General features: G+C 39.1%; 1 protein-coding gene and 1 non-coding gene across 6 annotated transcripts in view; both read left to right on the top strand.

Annotated features, from left to right (window-relative positions):
* The window catches only part of EIF2AK4 (eukaryotic translation initiation factor 2 alpha kinase 4), a 104,780-nt gene that overhangs the window by 13,288 nt on the left and 64,902 nt on the right, over positions 1-26,590 (top strand). For all 5 annotated transcript variants that reach the window (XM_032175842.2, XM_058427234.1, XM_032175844.2 and 2 more), the window contains exons 4-9: positions 3,604-3,756; positions 8,441-8,521; positions 10,170-10,318; positions 16,968-17,083; positions 20,814-20,971; positions 22,763-23,298. In XM_032175842.2, coding sequence (XP_032031733.1) covers positions 3,604-3,756; positions 8,441-8,521; positions 10,170-10,318; positions 16,968-17,083; positions 20,814-20,971; positions 22,763-23,298 — 1,193 coding nt within the window. The remainder of the gene's footprint in view (positions 1-3,603; positions 3,757-8,440; positions 8,522-10,169; positions 10,319-16,967; positions 17,084-20,813; positions 20,972-22,762; positions 23,299-26,590) is intronic.
* On the top strand, positions 5,231-5,332 carry LOC116482818 (small nucleolar RNA U13). The gene has a single exon (XR_004252080.1). It is a non-coding gene; the product is annotated as a small nucleolar RNA U13 (small nucleolar RNA).

The raw sequence follows: 26,590 nt of genomic DNA, 5'->3' as shown, positions 1-26,590 counted from the left end.
CAAAGTTCTAGGACCCGTAAGAATTATCCTAAATCTCCTTTGCCTGTGCTCTATAAATGGAAAGGCAAATGCTGTATGATGGCATATCTGTTACAGCAGGGTTTACTGAGTATTTTAAGACCATTGTTGAGACCTGCTGCCCTGAAAAAAAAGATTCCCTTTAAAATATTATTGCTCATTGACAGCGCACCTAGTCACCCAAGAACTCTGATGGAGATATACAAGGAGATTAATGTTGTTTTCATGCCTCTTAACACAGCATCCATTCTGCAGCCCACGGATAAAGGAATAATTTTGACTTTCAAGTGTTATTATTTAAGAAATACACTTTAAAAGCTTACAGCTGCCGTAGATAGTGATTCATTTGATCTGATGTATCTTAGCAAAGTAAATGGAAAACCTGGAAAGGATTCACCATTCCAAATGCCATTAAATACATGATTCATGGAAGGGGGTCAAAATATCAACATGAACAGGAGTTTGGAATATGATTCTGACCCTCATGGATGACTTTGAGGGGTTCAAGACTTCACTGGAAGAAGTAACTGCAGAAGTGATGGAAATATCAAGAGGTCTATTACTAGAATTAAAAGTGGAGCCTGAAGATGTGACTGAATTGCTGCAACCTCATGATAAAACTTTAACAGATAATTAGTTGTCTCTTATAGATGAGGAGAGAAAGTGGTTTCTTGAGTGGTTCCTGAAGATGCTGTGAACATTGTTGAAATGACAATCGAGCATTTAGAATATTTCATAAACTTTGTTTTGAAGCAGCAGCAGGGTTGGAGAGGTTTGACCCCAACTTTGAAACAAGTTCAACTGTGACTCAAAGGCTATCAAACAGCACTGAATGCTGCAGAGAAATCTTCCATGAAAGGAAGAGGCAATCCATGCAGCAACTTCATTGTTGTCTTCTTTTAAGAAATTGCCGCAACCACCCCAGCCTTCACCAGCCACCACCCTGATCAGTCAGCAGCCATCATCAAGACAAAACCCTCTGTCTTCAAAAAGATTATGACGTACTGAAGGTTTGGATGATCATTAGCATTTTTTAGCAATAAAGTATTTTAAAATTAAGGTATATACATTGATTTCTACAGACATAATGCTATTTCACACTTAATAGACTACCGTATAGTGTAAAGATAACTTTTATATGCACTGGGAAACCAAAACCTTTGTGTGACTCGCTTTATTGTGACATTTGCTTTACTGAAGTGGTCTGGAACTGAACCTGCCATGTCTCAGAGGGCCGCCTGTGCTAGCGTTCATCTGAGTCATGGTCATATAATGAGATTTGAATGGGCGTTAAACATGGGAAGGCACTGTGCAAATCACTCTTCTTGTTTACCTAAAATTTGTTTCCATTAAGTCTGGAGTACTGGAAAGTCTAAAATAGACATAATTCTAAAAAAACTTTTTTTATTTTCAAGTAAAATAGAGTATAATTAGGTACTAAAGCATGGCGTAGGATTCATTGTGGTATGGCATTCACTGATACTTGCCTTTTAAAACTAGGAGTCATTTAATTATTTGAATGGAAATAAGTACTCAAAAACAGCTTGTTCTTAAGCACTTCCAATTGCTTATAAATGATTTTTAATCTATACACGGCTCTTTGTCATGTAAAAGTAACCTTAAGTATACTCTATTTTTTCAAATTTGTAAAGCCAAAGTTTATTTTTTTATTAATTTATTCAACAAATATTTGTCTGTATACCATGTGTCAGGTGCTATTCCAGCACTGGGAAAACCACTGAGCAAACCACACTGTGGGCTACACTGGGAAGGCAGCAGACAGAAGGCAGTCAAATAACTGCACAACCAATCAGGCAGTTATAAGTGCCATGAAGAAAATCAGGGTGAGGGGTCTAGAGAGTGTGACAGTGGAGTGGCTGTTCTTTACAAGGCGTTCAGGAGAGGCCTCCAAGACTTGAGCAGAGGTCTGAGGGAGGCCAGTGAGCCCTGTAGCACCAGGGGAGTAGGAGGCAAGAGTCAGTTTGGAAAGTAGTTCTTTTCATCCAGTCTTAGAACGTTTATCAGATTGATTTGTACAGAAAACTCTAGTAAAGTAAATAGAACAGCAAAAGAAAAACCCTCCACAGCTTGGCTCCTGCCTCCTTTTTGGTTTAGAAGTGGTTTCTCTTTGACATGATAGAAATTGCCTACTTTCCCCAGCTTTCCTTAGAAGAGCTTTTCTTAGAATAATCTGCCTCTTAGACTGTAGACTAGTGTTTCTGACTCTAAAGTGAAATATATCCAGTAAATGCTACAGCTTCTGGTGTAAGAAAAAATGCATTAACATCACCCAACAAGAGCTGTGCTTTCTTTGCATTTGCTCCCTGAGAGAAAGGCAGGATACCAAATGAACTAACTTTATATTTTTGTGTACAATGACTTCTATTATTATTATTATTTTTTTTTTTTTTTTGAGACGGAGTCTCGCTCTGTCACCCAGGCTGGAGTGCAGTGGTGCGATCTCGGCTCACTGCAAGCTCCGCCTCCTGGGTTCACGCCATTCTCCTGCCTCAGCCTCTCCGAGTAGCTGGGACTACAGGCGCCCGCCACCACGCCCGGCTAATTTTTTGTATTTTTAGTAGAGACGGGGTTTCACCGTGGTCTCGATCTCCTGACCTCGTGATCCACCCGCCTCGGCCTCCCAAAGTGCTGGGATTACAAGCGTGAGCCACCGCGCCCGGCCTCTCTATTATTGTTTACCACCCTGTTAAGGCCCTTTACAAACGGTTTCAAACATATAATGAAAATAAGAATTTTAAAATTGCTTTATTGTAACTGAGAAAAAAAATCTCAATGTTATGTTCCTCATCTGCCAAAGGATTGGCACTCTTTACCTCTTTGGGGTTGGGTAACCAGTCAGGGAGGGTCTCAGAAACCTTTGTTCTATTGATTTATCAATCCAAGTATGACTTATGTCTCCTGCAGGTAAGGGAAAGGGGCTTCCTGTGTTCACATAAAGAATGTGTGAAAGGGAGACCTTTTTCTTCCACATTCTATCTGTGACTGCTTCTCTAAGTGGAAATAAAATACTTTCTAAGTATTTATCAGCTTCTTATTGATCAGTTACTAACAAGGAGATAATGAGGCCTTTAAATATTTGCCTCTGTACTCCCAACAGAATATTTTCAGTATGTTGGGTAGACAGATAAAGCTCTGATGTTAGCAATGAGTATTCTTTGCCCAACTCTCATTATGTAGACAGGTTTTCTAGTTGGGAAGATAGCTTTTACTTTCATGCAGTCTTACATGTTTTATCAGATTTATTTCTAAAGAAAAATATTTTATTGGATTTATTATAGAGAAAAATGCCAGTAAGTTGAATAGGTCTATAAAAGAAAAGTGAAGCTTTTTATTTACCTAGGTGATGATCTGTCTTGACAATAACACAATGCAATGGGCCCTTTAAAAGCTTTTTCCTGCTGTGATTCTATCATATACCGAATTCAGAATATGTCATATCAAAACGAATAATGGCATTCTAAGTGGGCCTCTGACTGCTGATTTGCTTTCCTGTTCTGTAGCCTCTCCTGTTTGGGCCTTCCCATTATTTGATCATTTGTGGTTGATTTTTGTTTACATGTTTAGGTGATGATCTTTGAACTGGCTTACCACGTGCAGTCATTTCTCAGCGAGCATAACAAGCCCCCTCCCAAGTCTTTTCATGAAGAAATGCTGGAAAGGCAGGCTCAGGAGGAGCAGCAGAGGCTGTTGGAGGCCAAGCGGAAAGAAGAGCAGGAGGTGAGATGCTCTTGTCGATGTCTGTGTGCATGGCCAGCCTGGAGGATTGCAAACTACTGTAGGTTTTTTCTGTCTCTGCCTACAAACTCATCTTTAAGTTTTGCTCACCCTTTGATTCAAGAAAGGTAGACACATGTAAGAGTATGAAAAATATGAGTGATTCCCTCCTGACACATATCAGTACTGCCCCTTAGAGCCCTCAGTCCAGGTCTTAAAGAAATAAAAGAGAAGAGAAAAGAAGCTGTTTAACCAAACCACCTGTGGTCTTTTGGAGCTTGTGAGGGTGTACAGGAATTCACTGCATTTTAGAAGCTATTTTCTTCTTCCCTGTGCAAGACTAGTATCTCATGCCCAAATGAGTAGCAAAAGCCAGAGAATAAATATTTTATTCAATCATTTAGATGTATATATTATCTTTGATTTAAAGGATTTTAAAAATAAGACAGTTTATATCTTTACGCAAACAGATTAAAGAAAAAATACAAAGGGTTACCATTTGTATTTAAATCAAAGATAATATATGCATCTAAATGGTTACCATTTGTATTTTATGAACTCCTGTTTATATCCTATGCTGAGAGTCTAAAGATTTGTTTAAATTCAAGTTTGTTTAAATACAAATAGTTACCATTTGTATTTAAATCAAAGATAATATATACATCAAATGGTTACCATTTGTATTTTTCTTTAATCTGTTTGCATAAAGATATAAACTCTTGTGTTATTTTTAAAATCTTTTAAATCAAAGATAATATATGCATCTAAATTCCCTTTTTGATTTTATTTTTCTAAATTTTTAAATTTTTTATTTGCTTTTTCTATTTAGCACTTTAATCAACTTATCTAGAACTTATTTTGATTCAGGTTATAAAAAAAGCCTAAGTATATTTTTCTTAGACATTTTCCTAACACATTTATTAAATAATTCTTGAAGTGATTCATAATACTTTCTTTAAACTATATGTTTAAAAATAGTTTAATGTATTTTAATATTAATAGCAAACTTGCAAGAACTGCACAGAAGACAGATAACATTAAAAACATGTAGTTGCATATAGGACAACTCAGTTAGAAAAGTATACTGAGGCCAGTTGTGGTGCCTCATGCCTGTAATCCCAGGACTTTGGGAGGATGAGGCAGGTGGATCACTTGAGGCCAGGAGTTCGAGACCAGCCTGGCCAACATGGCAAAACTCTGTCTCTACTAAAAATACAAAAATTAGCCAGGCGTGGTGGCAGGCACCTGTAATCCCAGCCACTCAGGAGGCTGAGGCACGAGAATTGCTCGAACCCGGGAGGAGGAGGTTGCAGTGAGCCAAGATCGTGCCATTGCACCCCAGCATGGGCGACAACTAGACTCTGTCTTCAAAAAAAAAGAAAAGAAAAGAAAAATATAGTGAATGGGTGTAATCTACTGTATGATAAGAATGCTACAAACCGTTTAGTTGCCATCAATAAAAAATGTACTTATTTTGATCCTTCTATAATTCATAAGCTTGATGATTGGGTGTTCACACACATGTGAGATACGCCACCCGTGAACCTTGTTAGGACATCAGCACATTACTCGTCTGACATGAAAGCAAAAGAAAGAAAGAAAAGTATTTACTTGTTTTTAAAAAAATCCAGATACTAGCATTATCCAGAAAAATGTAATAGGTTTATCTATAATTATTAGAAAGTTGAACTGCCGAAACTTGTTCACTGAAACATTTTGATTTGCATTAATGCTTTACATCCCCCCCATTTATATTAAAAATTCACACATGAATGAAAATAGAAAAACGGCCAATACGTGATTTCTGTCCCTTCTTTTTCCACCCACAGTCATATATGTAGGTACCTTTTGACCCCATGGGAAAAAAATACGTAACATTCAGAAGTGTCAGGAATAATAAGAAGAGAATTTTTTTGGGGGGGGAATGAAATTTCCCATCATAGTGGATTCTTTTTGTTTGTTTGTTTGTTTGTTTGTTTGTTTGTTTTGAGACAGATTTTCGCTCTTGTTGCCCCAGGCTGGAGTGCAATGGTGTGACCTCAGCTCACTGCAACCTCTGCCTCCCAGGTTCAATTGATTCTCCTGTCTCAGCCTCCAAAGTAGCTGGGATTACAGGCTTGAGCCACCACGCCCGACCCATAGTGGATTCTTAAGCACGCTCTCCACGTATGTGTCATGCTAGCTGGATATCTTTCAGCACAATTGTTACATGTTTGGCATGGATAGATAGCATACAGGTTGGTGTTCTCAAAAAGGCCAACCAGATAGGCCTCACTTGCCTCCTGCAAAGCACCAATAGCTGCACTCTGGAAGCACAGATCTGTTTTAAAATCCTGAGCAATTTCTCTCACCAGATGCTAGAAGAGGAGTTTGCAAATCAGTTCAGTGGACTTGTGGTAACGTCTAATTTCACAGAATGCCACAGTACCAGGCCTGAAATGATCGGTTTCTTCACTCCTGCCGTAGAAAGTGCAGTCTTGCAAGCGGCTTTTCGTAGCCAGTGGCTTCAACCTGGGAGGCGGAGGTTGCAGTGAGCCAAGAGCTTTACCACCTGTGGATTCGTGGGCAGTCTCCTTTGTATTATACAAGCCATGGTATAGAGACCTCCTTACTTACCCCATTCTCCTTCTGCTGGAGTTATAGGTGGTGCAGCGGCGGCTGCAAATGCAATTCTCAAGTGCATCTTAACTGCTTACCTATACTAGGTTCTATTTGTCAATGATCTGTTCAACTCATTTGTTTTTTCTTGAATCTCTACCACACTCTTTGAATTATTATATCTTTATAATGTTTTAATATCTGACAAGTCAATCCTACCCGTCCCCATCACTTCATCTTCCATTGTTTTTGTTTCTCAGCCATTCTCACCCATTTATTCTTACAGAAGATGTACAGAATTACTTTCCCATAGTCAAAACAAAACAAACATATTGCGATTTTTATTGATTTTAAAAAAACTTACATATTTATTTAGGAAGAATCGATATCTTCACAGTATTTAGACTTCCCATTCAGGATTGTTTCTTTTTCCATCCAGGACTGTTTGTTTTTGTTTTCTGTTTTTTGGATTTTTTTTTTCTTTCTCTTTGAGACAGCATCATGCTCTGTCGTCCCGGCTGGAGTGCAGTGGCACAATCTTAGCTCACTGCAGCTCAAGGGATCCTCCTGCCTAAGCTGCCTGAGTAGCTGGGACTATGGTTGTACACCACTGCACCTGCCTAATTTTAAAATTTTTTTGTAGAGACAAGATCTCCCTATGTTGCCAGGCTGGTCTTGAACTCCTGGGCTCAACCAATCCTCTGGCCTCGACCTCTCAAAGTGTTAGGATTACAGGCATGAGCCACTGTGCCCAGCACCATTTGTATATCTATTTTTATCTTTTGTTGAGGCTTTCTAATTTTATTCCTACAGATATTACTATTTCTTAAAGTTACTTTTAGTGTTTTGTTCTTGGGTTCTTATGCCTGTCTCTTTTTTCATTTTGTTTTGTTTCTGCTTCATTTTGTTTATCCTGTGCTTACATTAACACTGTCTTTTTGTAGGTGCCATTGATTTTGTTACTTATTTTCTATTTAAGTGTGTAGGCAAGTTATTGTTGGGAGTTTATGTTCTTTTTTATTATTTTTATTTTATTTTAATTTCTCGAGACAGAGTCTTGCTCTGTTGCCCAGACTGGAGTGCAGTGGTATGATACTGGCTCACTACAACCTCCATTTCTCAGGTTCAAGTAATTCTCTTGCCTCAGCCTCCCAAGTAGCTGGGATTACAGGCACCCACCACCATGCCTGGCTAATTTTTGTACTTTTAGTAGAGACGGGCTTTTGCCACGTTGGCCAGGCTGGTCTCAAACTCCTGACCTTGTGATCCATCCACCTTGGCCTCCCAAAGTGCTGGGATTACAGGCATGAGCCACCGCACCCTGCCGGGAGTTTGTAGTTTTTTTTATTATTGTCCTTGTTGTTAGGAAGGCTAATTTTTATTAGAAGATAGTGACTATTTAGCTAACAATTTTGTTTTGACATACTACTATAGCTACCTGTAAGTTTGGGGTGTGTTTTTACATGTTATATTATTGCTGTCATGGTTTTTGGTGAATCTCTTAATAGTTTTGATAATTATAATCTGGAATTTTAGAGGAATAATACAAAATAGAGATCAAAATACCACTTTTAACATTGACAAAGCTGATTGGAAAATGCAGGTGATTGAAGAATGGCAGGTAGGTGTGGTACTTGGGCCATGGCCACCCCAGGTCCAGGCATTGAGGCTTGCTCAGCCCACCTTCACCAAGCTGACCGGGACCCCCATGACAGAGAGCAGGCACAAGTGCTTGTTCTCTGCAGATAGGCAGATATCAAACAGGAGGGGCTAAGACAAGTGTGGGAAGAAGTGAGAAGCCAACAGTGTTGCTGTGTTGGAAATCTCCTGCACGTGGAAACATGAAAAATGGGGAGTAAATTTCCCTCCCCACACACTCTCAAACCTGTTTAAATGGGAATGCCTATTGTGTAAGAACTCTGATAAAACTGATAGAACTGCAGTTTATACTAAGATTCTGTGTTTTCAGATCTCTTAGGAAAAGAGGGTTTGAATTATTGAGAGTTAAAAGATTTTTCTGTAGTTCCATAATTTATATGTTGTATGGGTTTCAGAGATTGGCATTTGATGATGGTTTGATTTATTTCAGCAACGTGAAATCCTGCATGAGATTCAGAGAAGGAAAGAAGAGATAAAAGAAGAGAAAAAAAGGAAAGAAATGGCTAAGCAGGTACCCACCCTATCAACTCCACCATAATAATTTACATTTTGCAAAACAAAGTGTTTTTATTTCCACTGATGACATCTGTGTTACTATCAGTAATACAACTTAAAATGAAGCACTAAAAATAAATAAATATTCACCATGTATTTCAGACTCCCCAAATAGGTGGCAAAATTTAGAGTTTTATGTTGTCGGTAGATGATTTAGACTTACATAATTACTGTAATTTATCAAATGAGGGAGGGAAGAGATTGCGGCTTTAATAATTAACCTGGACTAAAATTGTTTTTTTTTTTTTTTTTTTTTGAGACAGAATCTCGTTCTGTCACCCAGGCTGGAGTGCAAATGGCATGATCTCAGCCCACTGTAACCTCCACCTCCCAGGTTCAAGCAATTCTCGTGCCTCAGCCTCCCGAGTATCTGGGATTACAGGCGTATGCCACTACGCCTGGCTAATTTTTGTAGTTTTTAGTAGAGATGGGGTTTTGCCATGTTGACCAGGCTGGTCCTCAACTTCTGGCCTCAAGTGATCCACCCACCACAGCCTCCCAAAGTGTTGGGATTACAGGCGTGAACCACTGCACCCGGCCTAGAATTCTTAATACCTGGAAAATAAAATGATTTGTTGATACTGAAGAGGGAATAGAAACCATATGGATCTGCCTGAAATTTCATTCAGTGATAAAAAAGAGTAATTCAACAGAGCAGATTTAAAAGGCAGTGGTGAAAAAGGATAGAGTGCTTTTTCCTTTATTTTTCCTGAGTCTAGCTAAAGCAAAAAACCAGTTAGACATGTTTGGAGAAATTAGAGAAAATTTTACTCATTCTCTTTTACATAATTAGAGCATTAAACTTAAGGGACACGATGTGGTAGCAGGAAGAGGCACTGAAGCACAAGCAAGCTTCTCCTGGTTTAAAGCTTCAGCTTTCCTGCTGCCTTGCTCTGTGACCTTGGCAAGGTGACATTCTCTGTGACTCACTTTACTTTTCCCTTAAAATGGGACTGATAATGCCTTTCTTTCTGTCTTGTATAATTACTTCCACAGACAAGTGTACTGCCCTATGTGAAACTAAACCTGCGTAAAAACGTAAGATGAGATCCCCGTTTCCACCAGTGCTCCTGTCTTGCGCCTGACCTGCCTTCCTGTCAGCCACTCTCTGCCCTCTCTTTGATTCTCCCTTCTTCTGTTCATCTCCTGTTACTCTTCTCCCTAACTTTTTACACTATTGCAAGATTCTAAGCATTTTCATTTATAAAATTTACATTTTCTTGAAACCATAACCTGCACTTCAGTTCTTGAGCCAGTACATATTTAGGCATTAACATTTTTTTAATTTTATTTTTTAATTGACCAATAATAGTTGTATATATTCATGGTGTATATAGTGAAGTTTTGATACATATAATGCATAGTGATCAGATCAGGGTAATTAGCACATCCGTCACTGCAAATATTTATCATTTCTTTGTGTTGGAAACATTCAATATCCTCCTTCTAGCTATTTTAAACGATTAAAAGTTGAGTTCAGTTTTATTTCACTTGTAAACATTCAGCTTGAAATTTGCATTCTATACTGAATTAATAATTATGTACCATGATTGTCTTCCTTTTATGACTTACATCTAAAATAGGTTTTACTTTTCTTGTTCTAGGAACGTTTGGAAATTGCTAGTTTGTCAAACCAAGATCATACCTCTAAGAAGGACCCAGGAGCACACAGAACAGCTGCTATTCTACATGGAGGCTCTCCTGACTTTGTAGGAAATGGTAAACATCGGGCAAACTCCTCAGGAAGGTCTAGGTAAGTCCCTGGGATTTCTGATCTGGGAGAATGAAAGATGTAGAAGGATTTCACCACATTAAAGATGTAGTGAAATTTGATGGAAATTTCAGGCGATAGTCTTAATAACTTTTTTCAAACCTTATATATCTTAATATATTAGCAATATATTAGGTATATTTTTAGCAATATGAAACTAAATTGCGTTTAACACTTTCCAAGTATCTATCATGAATCTAGTTTTGTTGCTCATTCCCTTTTTTTTTTTTTTTTTTTTTTTTTTTTTTTTTTTTTTTACAGCCCAGAGGTCCTTTATTTATTTATTTTTTTAAACACCTATTATGCCATGAATTCATAGGGAATAGGTTCCAGCAGCTCAGGCTCCTTCCCATTGGTTCTCACAAAGTGTGCTTCTCTGGGTGGAGCAGGCTGGCGCTTTAGTTGAACCCAGGTACCTTTCTCTTTGGCTTCTTTCTTTTTCTGATCATTTTCCTTCACGCGTTTCAGGAAGCTATCTCGGCTCTTAGAGTGCTTAATGTGCTCAATACGCACATTAATTCTCTTGGCAAGAATCTTGCCCTTAACTTGTTTGTTTACAACAATGCCAACAGCATGCTGGGTAACGTTGTAGACTCTTCCAGTTTTGCCATGGTAACACTTGTGGGGCATTCCTTTTTGAACAGTACCCATACCCTTGATGTCTACAATATCACCTTTCTTATAGATTCGCATATACGTGGCCAAAGGAACAACTCCATGTTTTCTAAAAGGCCTAGAGAACATATATCGGGTGCCTCTCCTCTTTCCCTTTGTGTTTGTCATTTTGGTGAATTACTAGAAGATGGCGGTTCCGGCCGAAAGGCTCCCTTTTTTTTTTTTTTTTTTTTTGAGACGGTGTCTCGCTCTGTCACCCAGGCTGCAGTGCAATGGCATGGGCTCAGCTCACTGCAACCTCTGCCTTCTGGGTTCAAGCAATTCTCCTGCCTCAGCCTCCCAAGTAGCTGGGTCTACAGGCATGTGCCACCACACCTGGCTAATTTTTGTATTTTTAGTAGAGTTGGGGTTTCACTATGTTGGCCAGGCTGGTCTCGAACTCCTGACCTCGTGATCCACCCGCCTCGGCCTCCCAAAATGCTGAGATTGCAGGCATGAGCCACCACACCCAGCCTCATTCCCCTTTATAATAGCCTATAACACATCACAAACTTGCCTTAGTACGATTTGATTTAACATTTAATAACTTAAATTCAGTAAGTGATTTTAAAAATTTTCTTCCATTTGAATCATCATCATCCAGTGTTTCAGTCTACAATCCCTTAGGTCCCACCACAGATGTAGGGAGTCCCTGAAAATGAGCACAGGTGGGACATCTGTTACATGAGAGCAGGAACCCCAGTTGGCTGCCAGGGGTCCCCTCCCTACTACTGAGGTGGGCTTCCGGGCTGTTCCCTGTCACCACTGGTCACTTAAAAGATACTACTTGTTCTTCTATATCTTTTTCACTGAAGAATTGCAACTTTGCTCTCTATTTGCTGTGGCCCCCTGTAATCCAGAAAGGAATTTTAGTGCAGAAACCATTTATGAGTGGGGTGGGTTATTAAATAGTGTGGGGACTTCATCCTTCATTATATGTTTAAATTATCTCTCGTGAGACTCTAAGCAGAACTTAAAACCACCACTTTGCTTCTATGAAAAGAAACATTTTAGGCACCAAGCTGAAGATTTATATAAACTTCTATATAGTTTGTTTATTAAAAGGAACCGTTTTAGTTCTTTCCCTAATTATCTACTACTAAAAAAACAGTTCAGAAATCATTTTGACACTAATGTTTACCTACTATTAGGGTTAACTGAATTTTTAAAAAAATACTGTTTCTGGTAACCATTCCTTTTTAAGATTATAACTCCTCCCCAATTTAAATTATTTTTGAATCTGGGTTTCCAATAAGCAACAGAGTTTGAAGTTGTCAGAGAATTTCACTAGGAAATATCTAACAAATTTTTGTTGTGTTAGAACCCTTGAATTAAATCAATGATATAAATAAGTCTTTTCAGATATATGGAAAATGATTGTTTTAAGTTTAAACATTTCTATTTTTGTGGCTAACTATAAACAGTGAATCCAAGGTTAGCCTTGTTTTTGAGATCGGAGATAGCACGCTGGGCATGGTGGCTCGTGTGTGTGATCCCAACACTTTGGGAGGCCAAGGCTGGAGGATCACTTGAGCCCAGGAGTTCAAGACCAGCCTGGGCAACAAAGCTCCTTCCCATCTCAGAGCCTCTGCTGACCCCTCTGCCTGGACTACTCTCCCTCTGGCATTTTGCTTGCTGAGCTCCTCCTTCTCATTCAGTTCTCCCCTCAAATGCGACCTTCTCAGGGATGCCTTCCTGAGCCCCCCTCTACCCTATTTCCCTGCTTTGTCCCTTGCTCTCCAATTCTCTGTTTTATTTTTTACATAACACTTAGCACTAGCTGAAATTGTTATTCACTTGTTTGCTTTGGAATGTGAGGTCTGTGAGAGCAAAGCCCTCATCTGTGTTTTCCTCAAAGCCTGAAATAGTGCCTGGAAGACACGTGGTAGGTGCCTGGTAAACATCTGATGCAGGGAGGGAGCGAGGGAGGGAAGATGACACAGGGAAAGTGGGACACTGTGTTTCTGGTGTTTGTAGGGTCTACAGCCTCTTTAACCAGGGCAGTTTTGCTTCCCTTGATCTGTGGGGTATGTAAAAAACCAGTGAGGTTTTATTTAACAAAAGATTTTCACGCTGAAAAGAAGAGAAAGAGAGAAAAGACACTCACTATTCTAGTGGAAAGAACGTAAAGGCCTGATACTCAAAGGCTTTTCACTGAGAGTCTTTGCTTTTGTTGAAGAACTTTATTTTCTGTCCTTCAAGTCTTCGTTTCCCACCTTGAAGGATTCACTTTTTAGAATATTAAGGTAAAAATCAAAAAACATAAAATTAGCTATTTTAATGTGTACAGTTCAGCGCAAGGCTGTATTTGTGAAGTGCAGACATAGTCCCCCCAACCCCCTGCCTTGCTTTGGGGATGTTGCTCCTCATAAGTGGGCAATATGAATTTTGTAGAAGGAGCAAAACTAAAAATCAAAAAACCTCTATAAAATAGCTCATGGTAGAAAATTACCTTCACATATTCAGACTTGCTGTCTTTGCAGATTACCATAGTGTAGCCCAGAATCTGGAATATATCACTCATTTATATCTACCATCAACAAGATTAGGTTATCTAGTTTGTTTTCCCTATCCTAAAGCCAGGTATGGTAACTGCTGGCTCCTCATCCTTACAGAGAAGAGATCATTAAGGGTGTAAGACGTGGGATTCTCTCTGCTCTCCGCAAAAAACTTGGGGAGCTATTAAAGTATAAAGGTGTAGGGGAGAGAGGATCCTTGATACGTCTCTCCAGACATGGTCCTCTGTTGTTCAGTTTCTCTAGTTGGTTCCATGGAGGCATAGACTGGTTTACCTCAAATTAAACAATATCCGGAATTCTTACTAATGTTGTCTGTACAAAGTGGCTCTGTGTTTCAAATTAAGGGACCTAGAACTAGCATTTTCTGTGGCATCTTGGTGAGTTAGACAGGAAGGTGAGATTATCCCTGCCCCTGTGTCTCAGATGAGATCCTCTTTCTCCCTCCTGCCCCAACATCTACACATTGATCATAATGGTAGAGCAATCTTTTGGATGGTAGCCCAATTCTCAAGTCCCCACTTGAAAAATTGTCATCTCTCTTCTTGCCACTTGGCTTTTAAAAAAAAAAAAAAGGTTATCCTTTTTTCTTTTTTCAGGTATCAAGCTCCTAGCTGCCTAATTTAGTTATCTAAAATTGTATTAATGTTTCATTCTCTGTTCTTTTTAAAGATCTAGATTAATACTATTTGGTAATTTTATTTGAAACACCCTTCATCCATATAGGTTGAGAACTGCCACAGTTACTTGGCAAAACTGATAACATGGGTGATATTTTTAATATTATAATAATATTGCAAACCTCATGAACATCCATACTCTGGAATAGATCATGATGATGAGACCAGAGTCATAGCTTCTGAACACCATTTGTTTGCACTAGGATGGCTGTTTCTGCCAGAGTACAGAAGCCGTTTTACTTATGAATGGATTCAAATCCAAAAGGTTGTTCCAAGCCCAGTTCTTGATGGGTCCCAGGTAGACAGTATAAGCATCCAATATATATGAATCTTTTTGGCAAAAACAATAGACATGGATGACATTGCATTTGTCTCTTTATTCCTTCTTTCCAAACTCTGTGATTTACTTTTTATCCTTCAGAATTGTTTCTGCTACAACCTGTGCCATGCAGCATGTACCACATTTGTCGTTTTCTTACTTTCACTTTTAAGATTATCTCTACTTTTTTTTCAATCCTAGTTATTCCTTAATCTTACAGCCGTCAACACTCATTGTGTTTGTACTTATCAGTCATAATAGGGTGATTCACATTCTAAAACTCCTTAAAACCAAGCATTTACACATTGTAAACTTCAGAACAGAAAGATGGCCTAGACTAAAATGACCGTTAGCACCATCTGCTGAGGAGGCCAGAGCTGATGTAGAGATGCTTCTGCATAATTTATGTTACTAAGTCTAGCATGTAATTTTAAATCTTTGCTTTTATCCTTTTCTGCATAAATCTCAGTGTGTCCCTAGTTGCACACATAACTTTAGAAGTAGAAATTTGAACAGAACTACAATGTATTTGTTGTTTTCTGATGTTTAGAATATGTGGACATGGGCCAGGTGTGGTGGCTCACGCCTATAATCCCAGCACTTCGGGAGGCCGAGGCAGGCAGATCACGAGGTCAGGAAATCAAGACCATCCTGGCTAACATGGTGAAACCCCGTCTCTACTAAAAATACAAAAAAATTAGCTGGGCATGGTGGCGGGTGCCTATAGTCCCAGCTACTCAGGAGGCTGAGGCAGGAGAATAGCATGAACCCGGGAGGCGGAGCTTGCAGTGAGCCGAGATCGCGCCACTGCACTCCAGCCTGGGCAACAGAGCAAGACTCCATCTCAAAAAAAAAAAAAAAAAAAAATAGAATATGTGGACATATGTGTGGTGTAAGATATGTGTATCATAATACATAATCTTTTCACCAGTGTGGGAGGGGTTTGAGGAAAGCGAGGATGTGTAAGATTGGAAGCAGAAAGACCAGATAATAACAGAGTATTGCATATGTCCAGCAGAAAGTTGGAGATGAACTAAACAGGGCAGGGGAAATAGAGAAGAGAGGGTGGTACTTGAAGACCAATTAGATGCAGATCTAGGAGCCCAAGGAGACTCACAGGTTTCTCACCTGTGAGACAGAATGGATGACTATGCCTCAAACCAAAATTAAAGAGTCAAGGGGAAAAATCAGGTTTAGAGCGAGTGGAGGGAGGTGGCAGTTTTACTGACGTTGCAATGGTGTGAGGGGTAAATAGTGCAAGAGTGGAGACAGCAAGTGCAGGAATGTGACTATGAGGAACAGGATGGGGCAGGTGGTGCAGGGTTGACGGAGGGGAATGTATGGATCAGAGAGATTTATAGGCTGGTGGGAGGGAGCCCAGAGAGAGGGGCTGATTGAACATACAGGAGAAAGGGACTAACTAATAGACTAAGATCCCAGAGGAGACCTCTGTAGGGGATGGGACTGAGGACAGGGATATCCATCCTTCCTTAAAGTCACCCACAAAGAAAGAATAGTGCCAATGCCAAGTAACTTTATAGGTGGAACAATAGAAATTGTGGACTGTATTCCTCATCGCCTCATGTTCTCAGTGAAAGTAAAAGTCAAAATCATGCTGAGAATGAGAGGGTGATCTCTCTAGAGATCTGTCCATGCACATCATCAAAGTGTTTCTGATAAGTGTTCAATCCTGACCATCAAGAGCTCTCTCCCTTACCTCTTCCTTGCAACCCTCTCCCCTAATTTATTGTTTCTGCATTATGATCTAGTTTCTTAGCTATTGCTCCCCACCAGAAAAAAAGTAGAAAAAAAAAAAGAGAGGAGAGGTTGGGTTTTAAGTGTTTCGGAGAAGTCATGGAACGGAATGATGGGAATATCTACCAAAGACAAGCAAGAGAAGGAATGTGTACTCAATGGCTGGAGGCCCAGTTGGAAACCAGGAATTTGTGGTGGCTCCAACCCCCTCTGTTTTGCAGCTTTCTCCAGATGTGCACGTGCATGGGAATGAAGCAATATGGGATACATGTGGAATTGATCTAAATCACTGCTGACCAGTAGAACTTTTTATGATAATGGAAATGATCTGTATCTGTGCTGTCCAATATAGTAGCCACTAGCCATGTATGGCTATTGAGTACTTAAATGTGGCTACTGCACATGAACTGAATTTTCAGTTTTATTTTAATAGCCACAGCATTGGGCAGCACAGACCTAGAGTTAGGGATTTGTGGTTTTCATGTGGAGAAGATGACAATGGTAAGTGAGGGAAGTGAATGGCTTTCCCATTAGCACTGCCTGCTCAATTCCCAGTTAGAAACAGATGTTAGACTCTGAGTGGGCTAATAAACAGTAATCAACAGGAGAAAATTGAGGGGCATTCTTGCCTATGTTAATCTATAACATTCCTATGTTAATCTTAAAGAAAAAAATGTTCAAATGTATTGTTCAAATTTATTTTTAAGGCGAGAACGTCAGTATTCTGCGTGTAATAGTGAAGATTCTCCTGGCTCTTGTGAAATTCTGTATTTCAATATGGGGAGTGCTGATCAGCTCATGGTGCACAAAGGGAAATGTATTGGTGAGTAAACTAGCAAAATCTGTTTATATTATTGTAATGGCAAAAGTTAATCACAAAGGAAAGGGATAGATTAGACACTGTGTCATTCAGACCAGTGCAGTCCAAGGAAGACCATCAAGCTGGTAGTTATTCTGCCGCCCATCCTTAATGACTGGAATGAGAAGTCACTCAGGTTTCCCCTAATTTAAGATGGAAATAAAAACCTGTGTTTTTGGCTGGGCACCGTGTCTACCTACGCCTATAATCCCAATACTTTGAGGGGCCGAGGTGGGAGGATTGCTTGAGCCCAGGAGTTCAAAGCTGCAGTGAGCCGTGATCATGCCACTGCACTCCAGTGTGAGTGACAGAATGAGACCCTGTCTCAATAAAATAAAATAAAATAAAATTTAAAAATCTGTGTTCTTGGAATATTATTAACATAAAGATAATTTTAAATCTGTCATCATTATAATTATCCAAGCTTATTGAAACAAAAAAATGATTAAAATATTATCAGTCAGTAGAATTTTACATCATATACATCTAATCCTGATCAAATATGTGTAACAAAACGAATTCTAATGCCTATGATCTTTTTTGTTGTTGAGACAGGGTGTTGCTCCATCACCTAGGCTGGAGTGGTACAGTGGCACAGTCATAGTTCACTGTAACCTCAAACTCCTGGGCTCACTCAGTACTCTCCCATCAGCCTCCTGAGTAGCTAGGACTACAGTAATGTCTGTGGTCTTTATTGACCAGATCTCATTTTCTTAAGTGGATATCCATCCATTTGGCATTTTCCTGCTTGACATGTTATACCTGACCAAGAAGACCACCTTATTTTCTATATGCCTTATTTAGAAGTTTTGTCTACTCATGGCTATTTGGCATGAAGCTGGTTCAGCAGATCAGAATTTGAATTGCTTATACTAAAGTCAAGTTTTTGGTATCTCTTCCTTTGCCCTAAATGTATATCAACTTTCATTTTCAATCCCATGAATATTTTTGCCAGAGGTAACAGGTAGCCAAATTATGTGAAATGAGTTTGCTTTCTTTTGGCATCTTTTCCCCTTCTTCTTTAAGGAGATACAAATAAGCAAAAGAGTTGCCAGGAAGCAGGCAGCAGGTGGAGGGAGAAGAAACCAAACTTCTCAATAATCTATGAGCTAGATACTTAACCTTGGCAGACAAACAGCAGCCTGGACAGTAAAGGATCCTGCACATAGACAGAGCTGCCGTATTTTAGACAAAGCAATCATTGGGCAGGTTCAAGACCTTGGTAGTAGTGGTTGGCTTTGGACCTGAGACTGTCCTTGACTCAGACATTTCAGATTCATGAAGTGACAACATAAAACTCCCTACTTCTAATAACCTGGGGAAATCAAGAAGGCAAATTAATTCAATTCTTATTACCTTAACTTAGTCTCTTATTCTCACTGGTACTCATTAGACAGATTCACCATAGTTAATACCCTTCTTAGGAGGCACATTTTCAGTTGGAGAATTTTTAATAAAATCACCAAGTAAATTATTCATTTCGTTTTCTCGCAGTGGGTCTGATTTTTTAAAATATGCCCTAATTGTCTGTGAAATGTTTTTATAAAAGATTAACTACTAATTTTTTATTTTCGATGAAGTATTTTTATTAAAAAACAATATTTGTTTTTCATTTTAAAGTTGTTAGAACTAGAGAGAGGAGAGAACTTACTTATAGGTATGGCTATAGCACTACAGAGACTGTCTGTATAAATGATCATTGTGGGCATATAGAGTTTCAGTTAGAGTTCTTTTGATAATGTATTTTCTCTTAGCCTCATCTCAATATATTCTTTTGTCCCTTTTATTATCCCCATCATGAAAAACCAACAAGAAGAGGCTGGCAATACTAAAATTATAATTTTTTAAACCCCAGCAACTATGAAATGCCTGCCTAGTCCCAATTAGGGAAACAAATATTGCAAAACACTGTACTGCATAACACACAAATTTAATTAGGCTTTATGTAAATAACGTCTTACTCCATCCCATAAACATTTAATGCCATGTGTTTCTAGTAGACTGCTTAGATCCCACGTTTCTCAGGTTGCTTCCTTTGGTTGACAAATTTTTAAACAGCAGGATTTTTTCCCCTAGGCAAAGACTGTCAGGGGTTATTTATGACTAACAGATCATTTTAATTAAAATCTCTAAATTATCAGCATTCCCATGAAATAAAAACTGCTTGTCAGATAAAAAGTCAAAGTGAGCTAGTTCGGCCATATTTCTCCAAAGTATTTTTGCTGAGACATCTTTATCATATATATGCAGGTTACTTCACCTTTGATTATTCAAATAGAAAAGATAATTATCAATGTCTCTTTAAAAAATTGTTTTCATTATAAAGATAGTATAGCATCATGGAAAACTATTATTTATATAAGAGAAAAAGGCAGATTACTATATATCAGGGGTTATCAGCTGGGGGCAATTTTGCAGCCTGCAGGACATTTGATGATGTCTGCACACATTTTTGATGGCTAACATTGGAGTCGGGGTGCTATTGGCATCTAGTGGGTAGATACCAGGATTGCTCCTAAAATCCTACAGTGCACAAAACAGCTGCCTACAACAAAGATTACCGGGTCCAAAATGTCATAGTGTCAAGGTGCTATATATATGCTATGATATGGTAAATTACGGGGTAAAGGAGAATAGAGGGAACTAAAAGAAAAATAAAACAAATGGTGATTTTTTTTCTCCTTTTCCAATTTTTTAGAATTTTCTATTATTGTTTTAATGAAAATAGAGATTTTTATAAGAAAATTTTTGGTGTTACAGATATTTAGCTCTCCCTGTGTAAGTGAGAACCATATGACTATCACTAAATAAATGTGTCTCATTTTCTAGCTTCAAATCTAAACTGTCATCTCTTGTTCTTTCCTTCTAAAGCATTGACCAGTTTGTATTTACTGAGCATATTCAAATTTTGCATTTAGAAACTCATTGAAGTATTCAGATTTTCAAATTACTGTTTTAGTGTGCACACTAATCTATATTGATCTTGATGGCTTGTTCTCTATTTTCATATTCTTTCTGTCATTTTAGTTGGTATTTAGCTGTATGAGGGTACACCAGTAGACACAGTCAGCAAAGGTAAACTCGTTATGAAAATAACATTGTGCATAATGGCTAGTAGCATAAAACACTGGCCTCTTTTGTTTTTTGAAACAGAGTCTTGCTCTTGTCACCCAGGCTGGAGTGCAATGGTGCACTCTAGGCTCACTGCAACCTCCGCCTCCCGGGTTCAAGCGATTCTCCTGCCTCAGCCTCCCAAGTAGCTGAGACTCCAGGTGCCCGCCACCAAACCTGGCTAATTTTTTTGTATTTTTAGTAGCGACGGGGTTTCACCATGTTGTCCAGGCTGGTCTCGAACTCCTGACCTCAGGTGATCCATCTGCCTCGGCCTTCCAAAATGCTGGGATTACAGGCATGAGCCACCGTGCCTGGCCAAACATTGGTCTCTTTATTTGCCTGATACTAAGATCTCATTGTTGATTCTTGCCCCTTATAAAAAATTATTTTAGGACTCAGGGTATATTGCTAAATATCAAAAATTGTTTACAAAAGGACATTATTACATAAAGTCCTATTTTCCATAGTTAGCACGTGGTATCCATTGTTGAACTAAAGAATGTGTATTACCCTCTCCCTTCCTTCCCCCCACAGAAAACATACCAGTGGGATTTAATTACACTTTCTGTTTAATGTGCAGGCAGTGATGAACAACTTGGAAAATTAGTCTACAATGCTTTGGAAACAGCCACTGGTGGCTTTGTCTTGTTGTATGAGTGGGTCCTTCAGTGGCAGAAAAAAATGGGTCCTTTCCTTACCAGTCAAGAAAAAGAGAAGATTGATAAGTGCAAAAAGCAGGTAAGCATCCAAGGTGGCTGACTGAGCAAAAGGCCTAATCTCAGGCTTTAGGAGATGACAGAACAAAATAGCCCTGCATTTGTTTGCCCTGCAGAGATGGTCCAGAGCAGTATGAGAACTGTTTGACCAGAGAGGACAGTGAAGGACCAGTACCTCTTTGCCCCTTGCTTCTGGTTTCAGAACTTTCACAACATGATCAAAGCACTTCCAGCTGCCTTCTTAACCTCCTTTCTCAGCCCTTAGTATGGCATTAACAGTCATCTTTCCAACTGGGACTAAATACTAGTTCATAACTGGGTTTTTTTGCAATTCTTCTTTTCCCTACTCTTTAAATATTGCTTCAGGGCTGGGTGTGGTGACTCATACCTGTAATCCCAGCACTTTGGGAGGCCGAGGTAGGAGGACTGCTTGAGCCCAGGAGTTTGAGACCAGCCTGGGCAACATGGTGAAACCCTGTCTCTACAAAAAATTTAAAAATTTGTGGGCATGGTGGCACATACTTGTGGTCCCAGGTGCTTGGGAGGCTGAGGTGGGGTAAATGCTTGAACCCAGGAGGTTGAGGCTGCAGTGAGCTGTGTTGATGCCACTGCACTGCAACCGGGGTGACAGAGCAAGACCCTGTCTCCAAAAAAAAAGAAAAATACTGATTCAAAACTGTATTTTGGGGGACTGGAGGATTTTTAAGTTAATTTATAAATTATGATTTATAACCAAGCATAAGGAGAACATTCAGTATTGCATATTGCAATGTGCAGTGTTACATAATAACAAGGTTTACAAAAATCATAGATAAAGCATGGTGTTCAGAAATGTGTATGTATTTAAGTATAGAAAGAAAACTGGAAGTAAATGTGCCAAAATCTTGAGTTATCATTGGGTGGTGACCACATAGATAGCATGTGGGTATTTTCTTTTTTTTTCTGAGACGGAGTCTCGCTCTGTCACCCGGGCTGGAGTGCAGTGGCGCGATCTCGGCTCACTGCAAGCTCCACCTCCCGGGTTCATGCCATTCTCCTGCCTCAGCCTCCCAAGTAGCTGGGACTACAGGCGCCCGCCACCACGCCTGGCTAATTTTTTTTCATTTTTAGTAGAAACGGGGTTTCACTGTGTTAGCCAGGATGGTCTCGATCTCCTGACCTCGTGATCTGCCCACGTCGGCCTCCCAAAGTGCTGGGATTACAGGCGTGAGCCACCGCGCCCAGCCACATGTGGGTATTTTCTATCAAACTATTTTTTTAAATGTTGACAGTGATCTTTATTAAATCAGGAAAGATTTTTTTTTTTCTATCTTCAACCTTAACTCCTCTTTGCCATGTGAGGTTCTGAGGATTAGATGTGGACATCTTTGAGGAGCCATTATTCTGCTGCTAAAATCATATACTATATTTTTAAAAATCCAAATACAAAGCTAATCAGAAAAGGTTATTTTTAAATTAAAGTTTGTTTTTTTCTGGTGGCCATACCTCAAAAGAATTTTATTTTAAAAACTGTTCACTAATTTTGTAGTATATGCATAGTAGGTTTTGAGATTAGAGAAGTGGAGAATTAACTAAATTTTTTCCATCTTTATGAACTATTAGATTGACCATATGGTTTGGGGAGGATTCAGTTTAGGGCATATTTGTTCTCCTCTCATTTGAAAGTATATTTTCTATCAAATACTTCACTTTTGGTTTTGTTTTTGTTTTTTTATGCTCCTATCTTGTATGATCAAATACTTCACTTTTGAAATGAAACCCAAGTTGATGTTGATTGGCCCAATATTCTTTTTTTTTTTTTTTAACTTACCAGATTCAAGGAACAGAAACAGAATTCAACTCACTGGTAAAATTGAGCCATCCAAATGTAGTACGCTACCTTGCAATGAATCTCAAAGAGCAAGATGACTCCATCGTGGTGGACATTTTAGTGGAGCACATTAGTGGGGTCTCTCTTGCTGCACACCTGAGCCACTCAGGCCCCATCCCTTTGCATCAGCTTCGCAGGTACACAGCTCAGCTCCTGTCGGGCCTTGATTATCTGCACAGCAATTCTGTGGTGCATAAGGTCCTAAGTGCATCTAATGTCTTGGTGGATGCAGAAGGCACCGTCAAGATTACGGACTATAGCATTTCTAAGCGCCTCACAGACATTTGCAAGGAGGATGTGTTTGAGCAAACCCGAGTTCGTTTTAGTGACAATGCTCTGCCTTATAAAACGGGGAAGAAAGGAGATGTTTGGCGTCTTGGCCTTCTGCTGCTGTCCCTCAGCCAAGGACAGGAATGTGGAGAGTACCCTGTGACCATCCCTAGTGACTTACCAGCTGACTTTCAAGATTTTCTAAAGAAGTGAGTATCACTGAGATTCTCTCTAATAGCACTTTACTCCTGTACTTTTGATTGTGCTGGAGTGTGCCAGACATCTAAGTGATGTGGAAGCTGAAAAGTGAGGAACAGGACTTCATTCTTTGCTCTCCCAATGCTGTCCTAGTCTCATATGTTCTGTTTTCTCATGTAGGTTGGTGATTCTCTTAACTACCACATTCTCTGAAATTCACTTGGAATTCACACTTGATTTTCAAACTCCTTTTGGGGGACTGATGGGATACTCTTGGAAGTCAATAGAGATTGTTCTGGTGAGAAATGCCCTAGGTATTCCAAATACTGACCTTTGCTGTGGTTCCTAAAGGGTCAAAGACAAGGCTCCTTATTTCAAAAACAGCTTTGAGAGTGAGATTTCTGCCCCTTGTGCTTCTTAACCATTCTTCATTGGCTGTCTCCTTCATTTAAGTTGTAGAATGCAAATAACTTCCTTAGTCTAGCCAGAGGAGTTTCAATACCTGTAAATCACAGGTGCATGTTTAATTACAAAGCCAAGTTTTATCCAATTTGGGAGAACCTTTCTTGAGATGTTTCCTCAGGCCTAATATGTTTGTCCAGGTCCTTCACTTAAGTGTTTTCTAATTTAGTTCTGCCTCTGTTTTCAGTCCAAGCCAGAGCTAAGTTCTCTCAGTTTCTGTTAACTGGGAGATAAGATCCCTTCAGTCTGGATTTTTCCAGATGCTCCCCTGGTCCAGCTGTCCTGCAGGAATTGACCTGGGCTGGTTTCTTCCCTTTCTGACACTCTTTGTTTTTTACCTTCTTTTTCCCAATCATTTGCTTTTATTTACTTTTTCCATTTGCAACATTTCTTTTACCCTTCACATTTCTTGCCCTATTCCATCTATCCCAGTAGCCAGTTGGCCTGGTTTACATTGTTATGCCCTGTCACTGTTGGTCTTACCATTACAGATGTGAAAGTAGCTGCACTTGTGTTTGAATGAGATTGTTTTTGTGTAAAGTGAATATGAGATATATATATATATATATATACACACACACATACAGTTGTGGAAAGGGGCCAACTTTGATTCTTTATGTTGGTTTCTCTCCTTAAAGTATATGAAAATATTAAGATTTCTAAAGAATCTTTTATGGTATCTTTTTAATGCAATGGAACTTTAAAAAATATTTATTTAAATGCACCCTAACAATGAGGTTGGCTAAAATGACAAATATGATGATAGAATCACAGATGGAAAGTTTCATTTCCATCTTCAAAATGTCACCTTTAGTATTCTGCCTTCTTCATTGATGAAGAGTAATTTAGTCAAGGTTAGCAATAGCATCATGTGTTGTTAAAAACAGTACTGGGAGGTTTAAGTAGAAGTACCTTTCCTTTCTCGTTTAGTAGCAAAATGAATGGGCTCAGTAGCTAAAACTTTCCTAGTTCTCTTCTTAAATAGCTGTATGCTCTGTCAGTTTTAAACTTGAGATCAGCACAATTTCTTATTCTTTTTTTTTTTTTTTTTTTTTTTGAGATGGAGTCTGGCTGTGTCGCCCAGGCTGGAGTGCAATGGTACAATCTCAACTTCCTGCAAGCTCCGCCTCCCGGGTTCACGCCATTCTCCTGCCTCAGCCTCCTGAGTAGCTGAGTCTACAGGCGCCCGCCACTATGCCCAGCTAATGTTTTGTATTTTTAGTAGAGACAGGGTTTCACCGTGTTAGCCAGGATGGTTTCAATCTCCTGACCTCGTGATCCGCCCACCTCGGCCTCCCAAAGTGCTGGGATTACAGGCGTGAGCCACAGCGCATGGCCTTCTTATTCTTTTAACAAGATTTTTCTTTAGAATATTTTGTATACTCCTCTCCCTGGAGTGGTTTGATAGACTGTGCTTGGTTAAGGAGCTGCCAAGAACTGTTTACTGTTTTTATGAACTTTGCTGTCCAGCCCTGGTTAACAAAAGAAAAATGCCATTCACAAAGAATGAAAACAGCAACCTTCCATTTGTAGTTGTATTTTTACATATTGGTGAACACCCTTTGGAGCAAGATTTTGTTTCACATCAGCCTCTGTGATGGGTAAGACTCTGGAATCAAAACATCTGGGTTCAGGTCTCACCTCTATGTCCTGCTGGCTGAGTGAATTAACCCCCTGCCCTGCGTTTCCTCCTCTGTGAAGCTGGGATAATAGCACTGCCTACCTCATGAGGTGGTTGTGAGGATTAAATTAGTTAACACCCATCAAGTGCCTGGCCCTTGGCCCAGACTGTGTCAGTGCTGGTTTTCATCACCATCCTCAGTAGTGAGAACTATGAAGAAATGTGGGTGTTGCCAGGCATTTTATCCCTTTTTGTTCAAAGCTGAACCTTTTCTATATACAGCTACCCTGTTGCCAAAATTATTGGTTCAAAGAAGTTCATTTTTAAAGTGAGATCTTGTTGGCTATAAATCTCTTAAAAATACTGTGCATTCTAGGTAGGCTTTAACATTTCTCTGATCCAGATTTACTTTCAAGTCAATAGCATTTATGTCACAGTTGAGTTACAGTTGATAATGCACTTCAGAAACCCAAGAGGGCATATATAGGGATGCTTACTGCAGCATTTTGTGAAAATGTGACAAATTGGAAATAATCTCAACAGCAGGAGAATGTGTAAATAAATTCTGGTAGGTCCATGCCTATACAGAAGTTTTTAAAAAATCTTTAAGTACTGGCTTAGAAAGAGCTCCAAGACATATAGTGGAATGAAAAAAGCAAGTTGAAGAATAATATATACAAGATGATACTGCTTAAAAAATCAAAAAACAATACTATTTTGTTTGGGTGGTTGTATGTTTATGTGTGTAAATGCATAAAAAAAATCTCTACAGTGAGACACACTAAGTGGAAGAAAGAATTGGAAGGGGAGGCTGGTCAAAGGCTTTATCATTATCAGTAATGTTTTAGTATTTGCAAGGAGAAGGTATTTATGTTTGAATGATATAATTAAAAATTAATTTTAAATTTAAAGGAAAATGCAGTATCTTATCCAAATGGTTTTATTAGATTTTTTTTGCCTGTTCAAGCTATGAAATTAGGAGTACCTTGCTTTTTACTGCTGCAACATTAAAAAAAAAAGTTACCATTTATGATAGTTGCTGTCACCACTTTATATGTATAGATTTTTAAGTCCATAACTCACAATGACAGTTGATTCTTTTAAGTATATTGTTTATAATTGTAGGTCAAGTGCTACCAAGTCATACTACTTGGGCCGTTCTAATGAAAGTAGCCTAGCATGGTGGTTCATGCCTGTAATCCCAGCATTGCAGGAAGCCT

This window comes from Hylobates moloch, unplaced genomic scaffold, assembly GCF_009828535.3.
Source record: "Hylobates moloch isolate HMO894 unplaced genomic scaffold, HMol_V3 SCAFFOLD_14, whole genome shotgun sequence".
NCBI lineage: Eukaryota > Metazoa > Chordata > Mammalia > Primates > Hylobatidae > Hylobates > Hylobates moloch.
The sequence above is the reverse complement of the archived record's forward strand: the minus strand, read 5'-3'. Positions and strand labels throughout refer to the sequence as shown.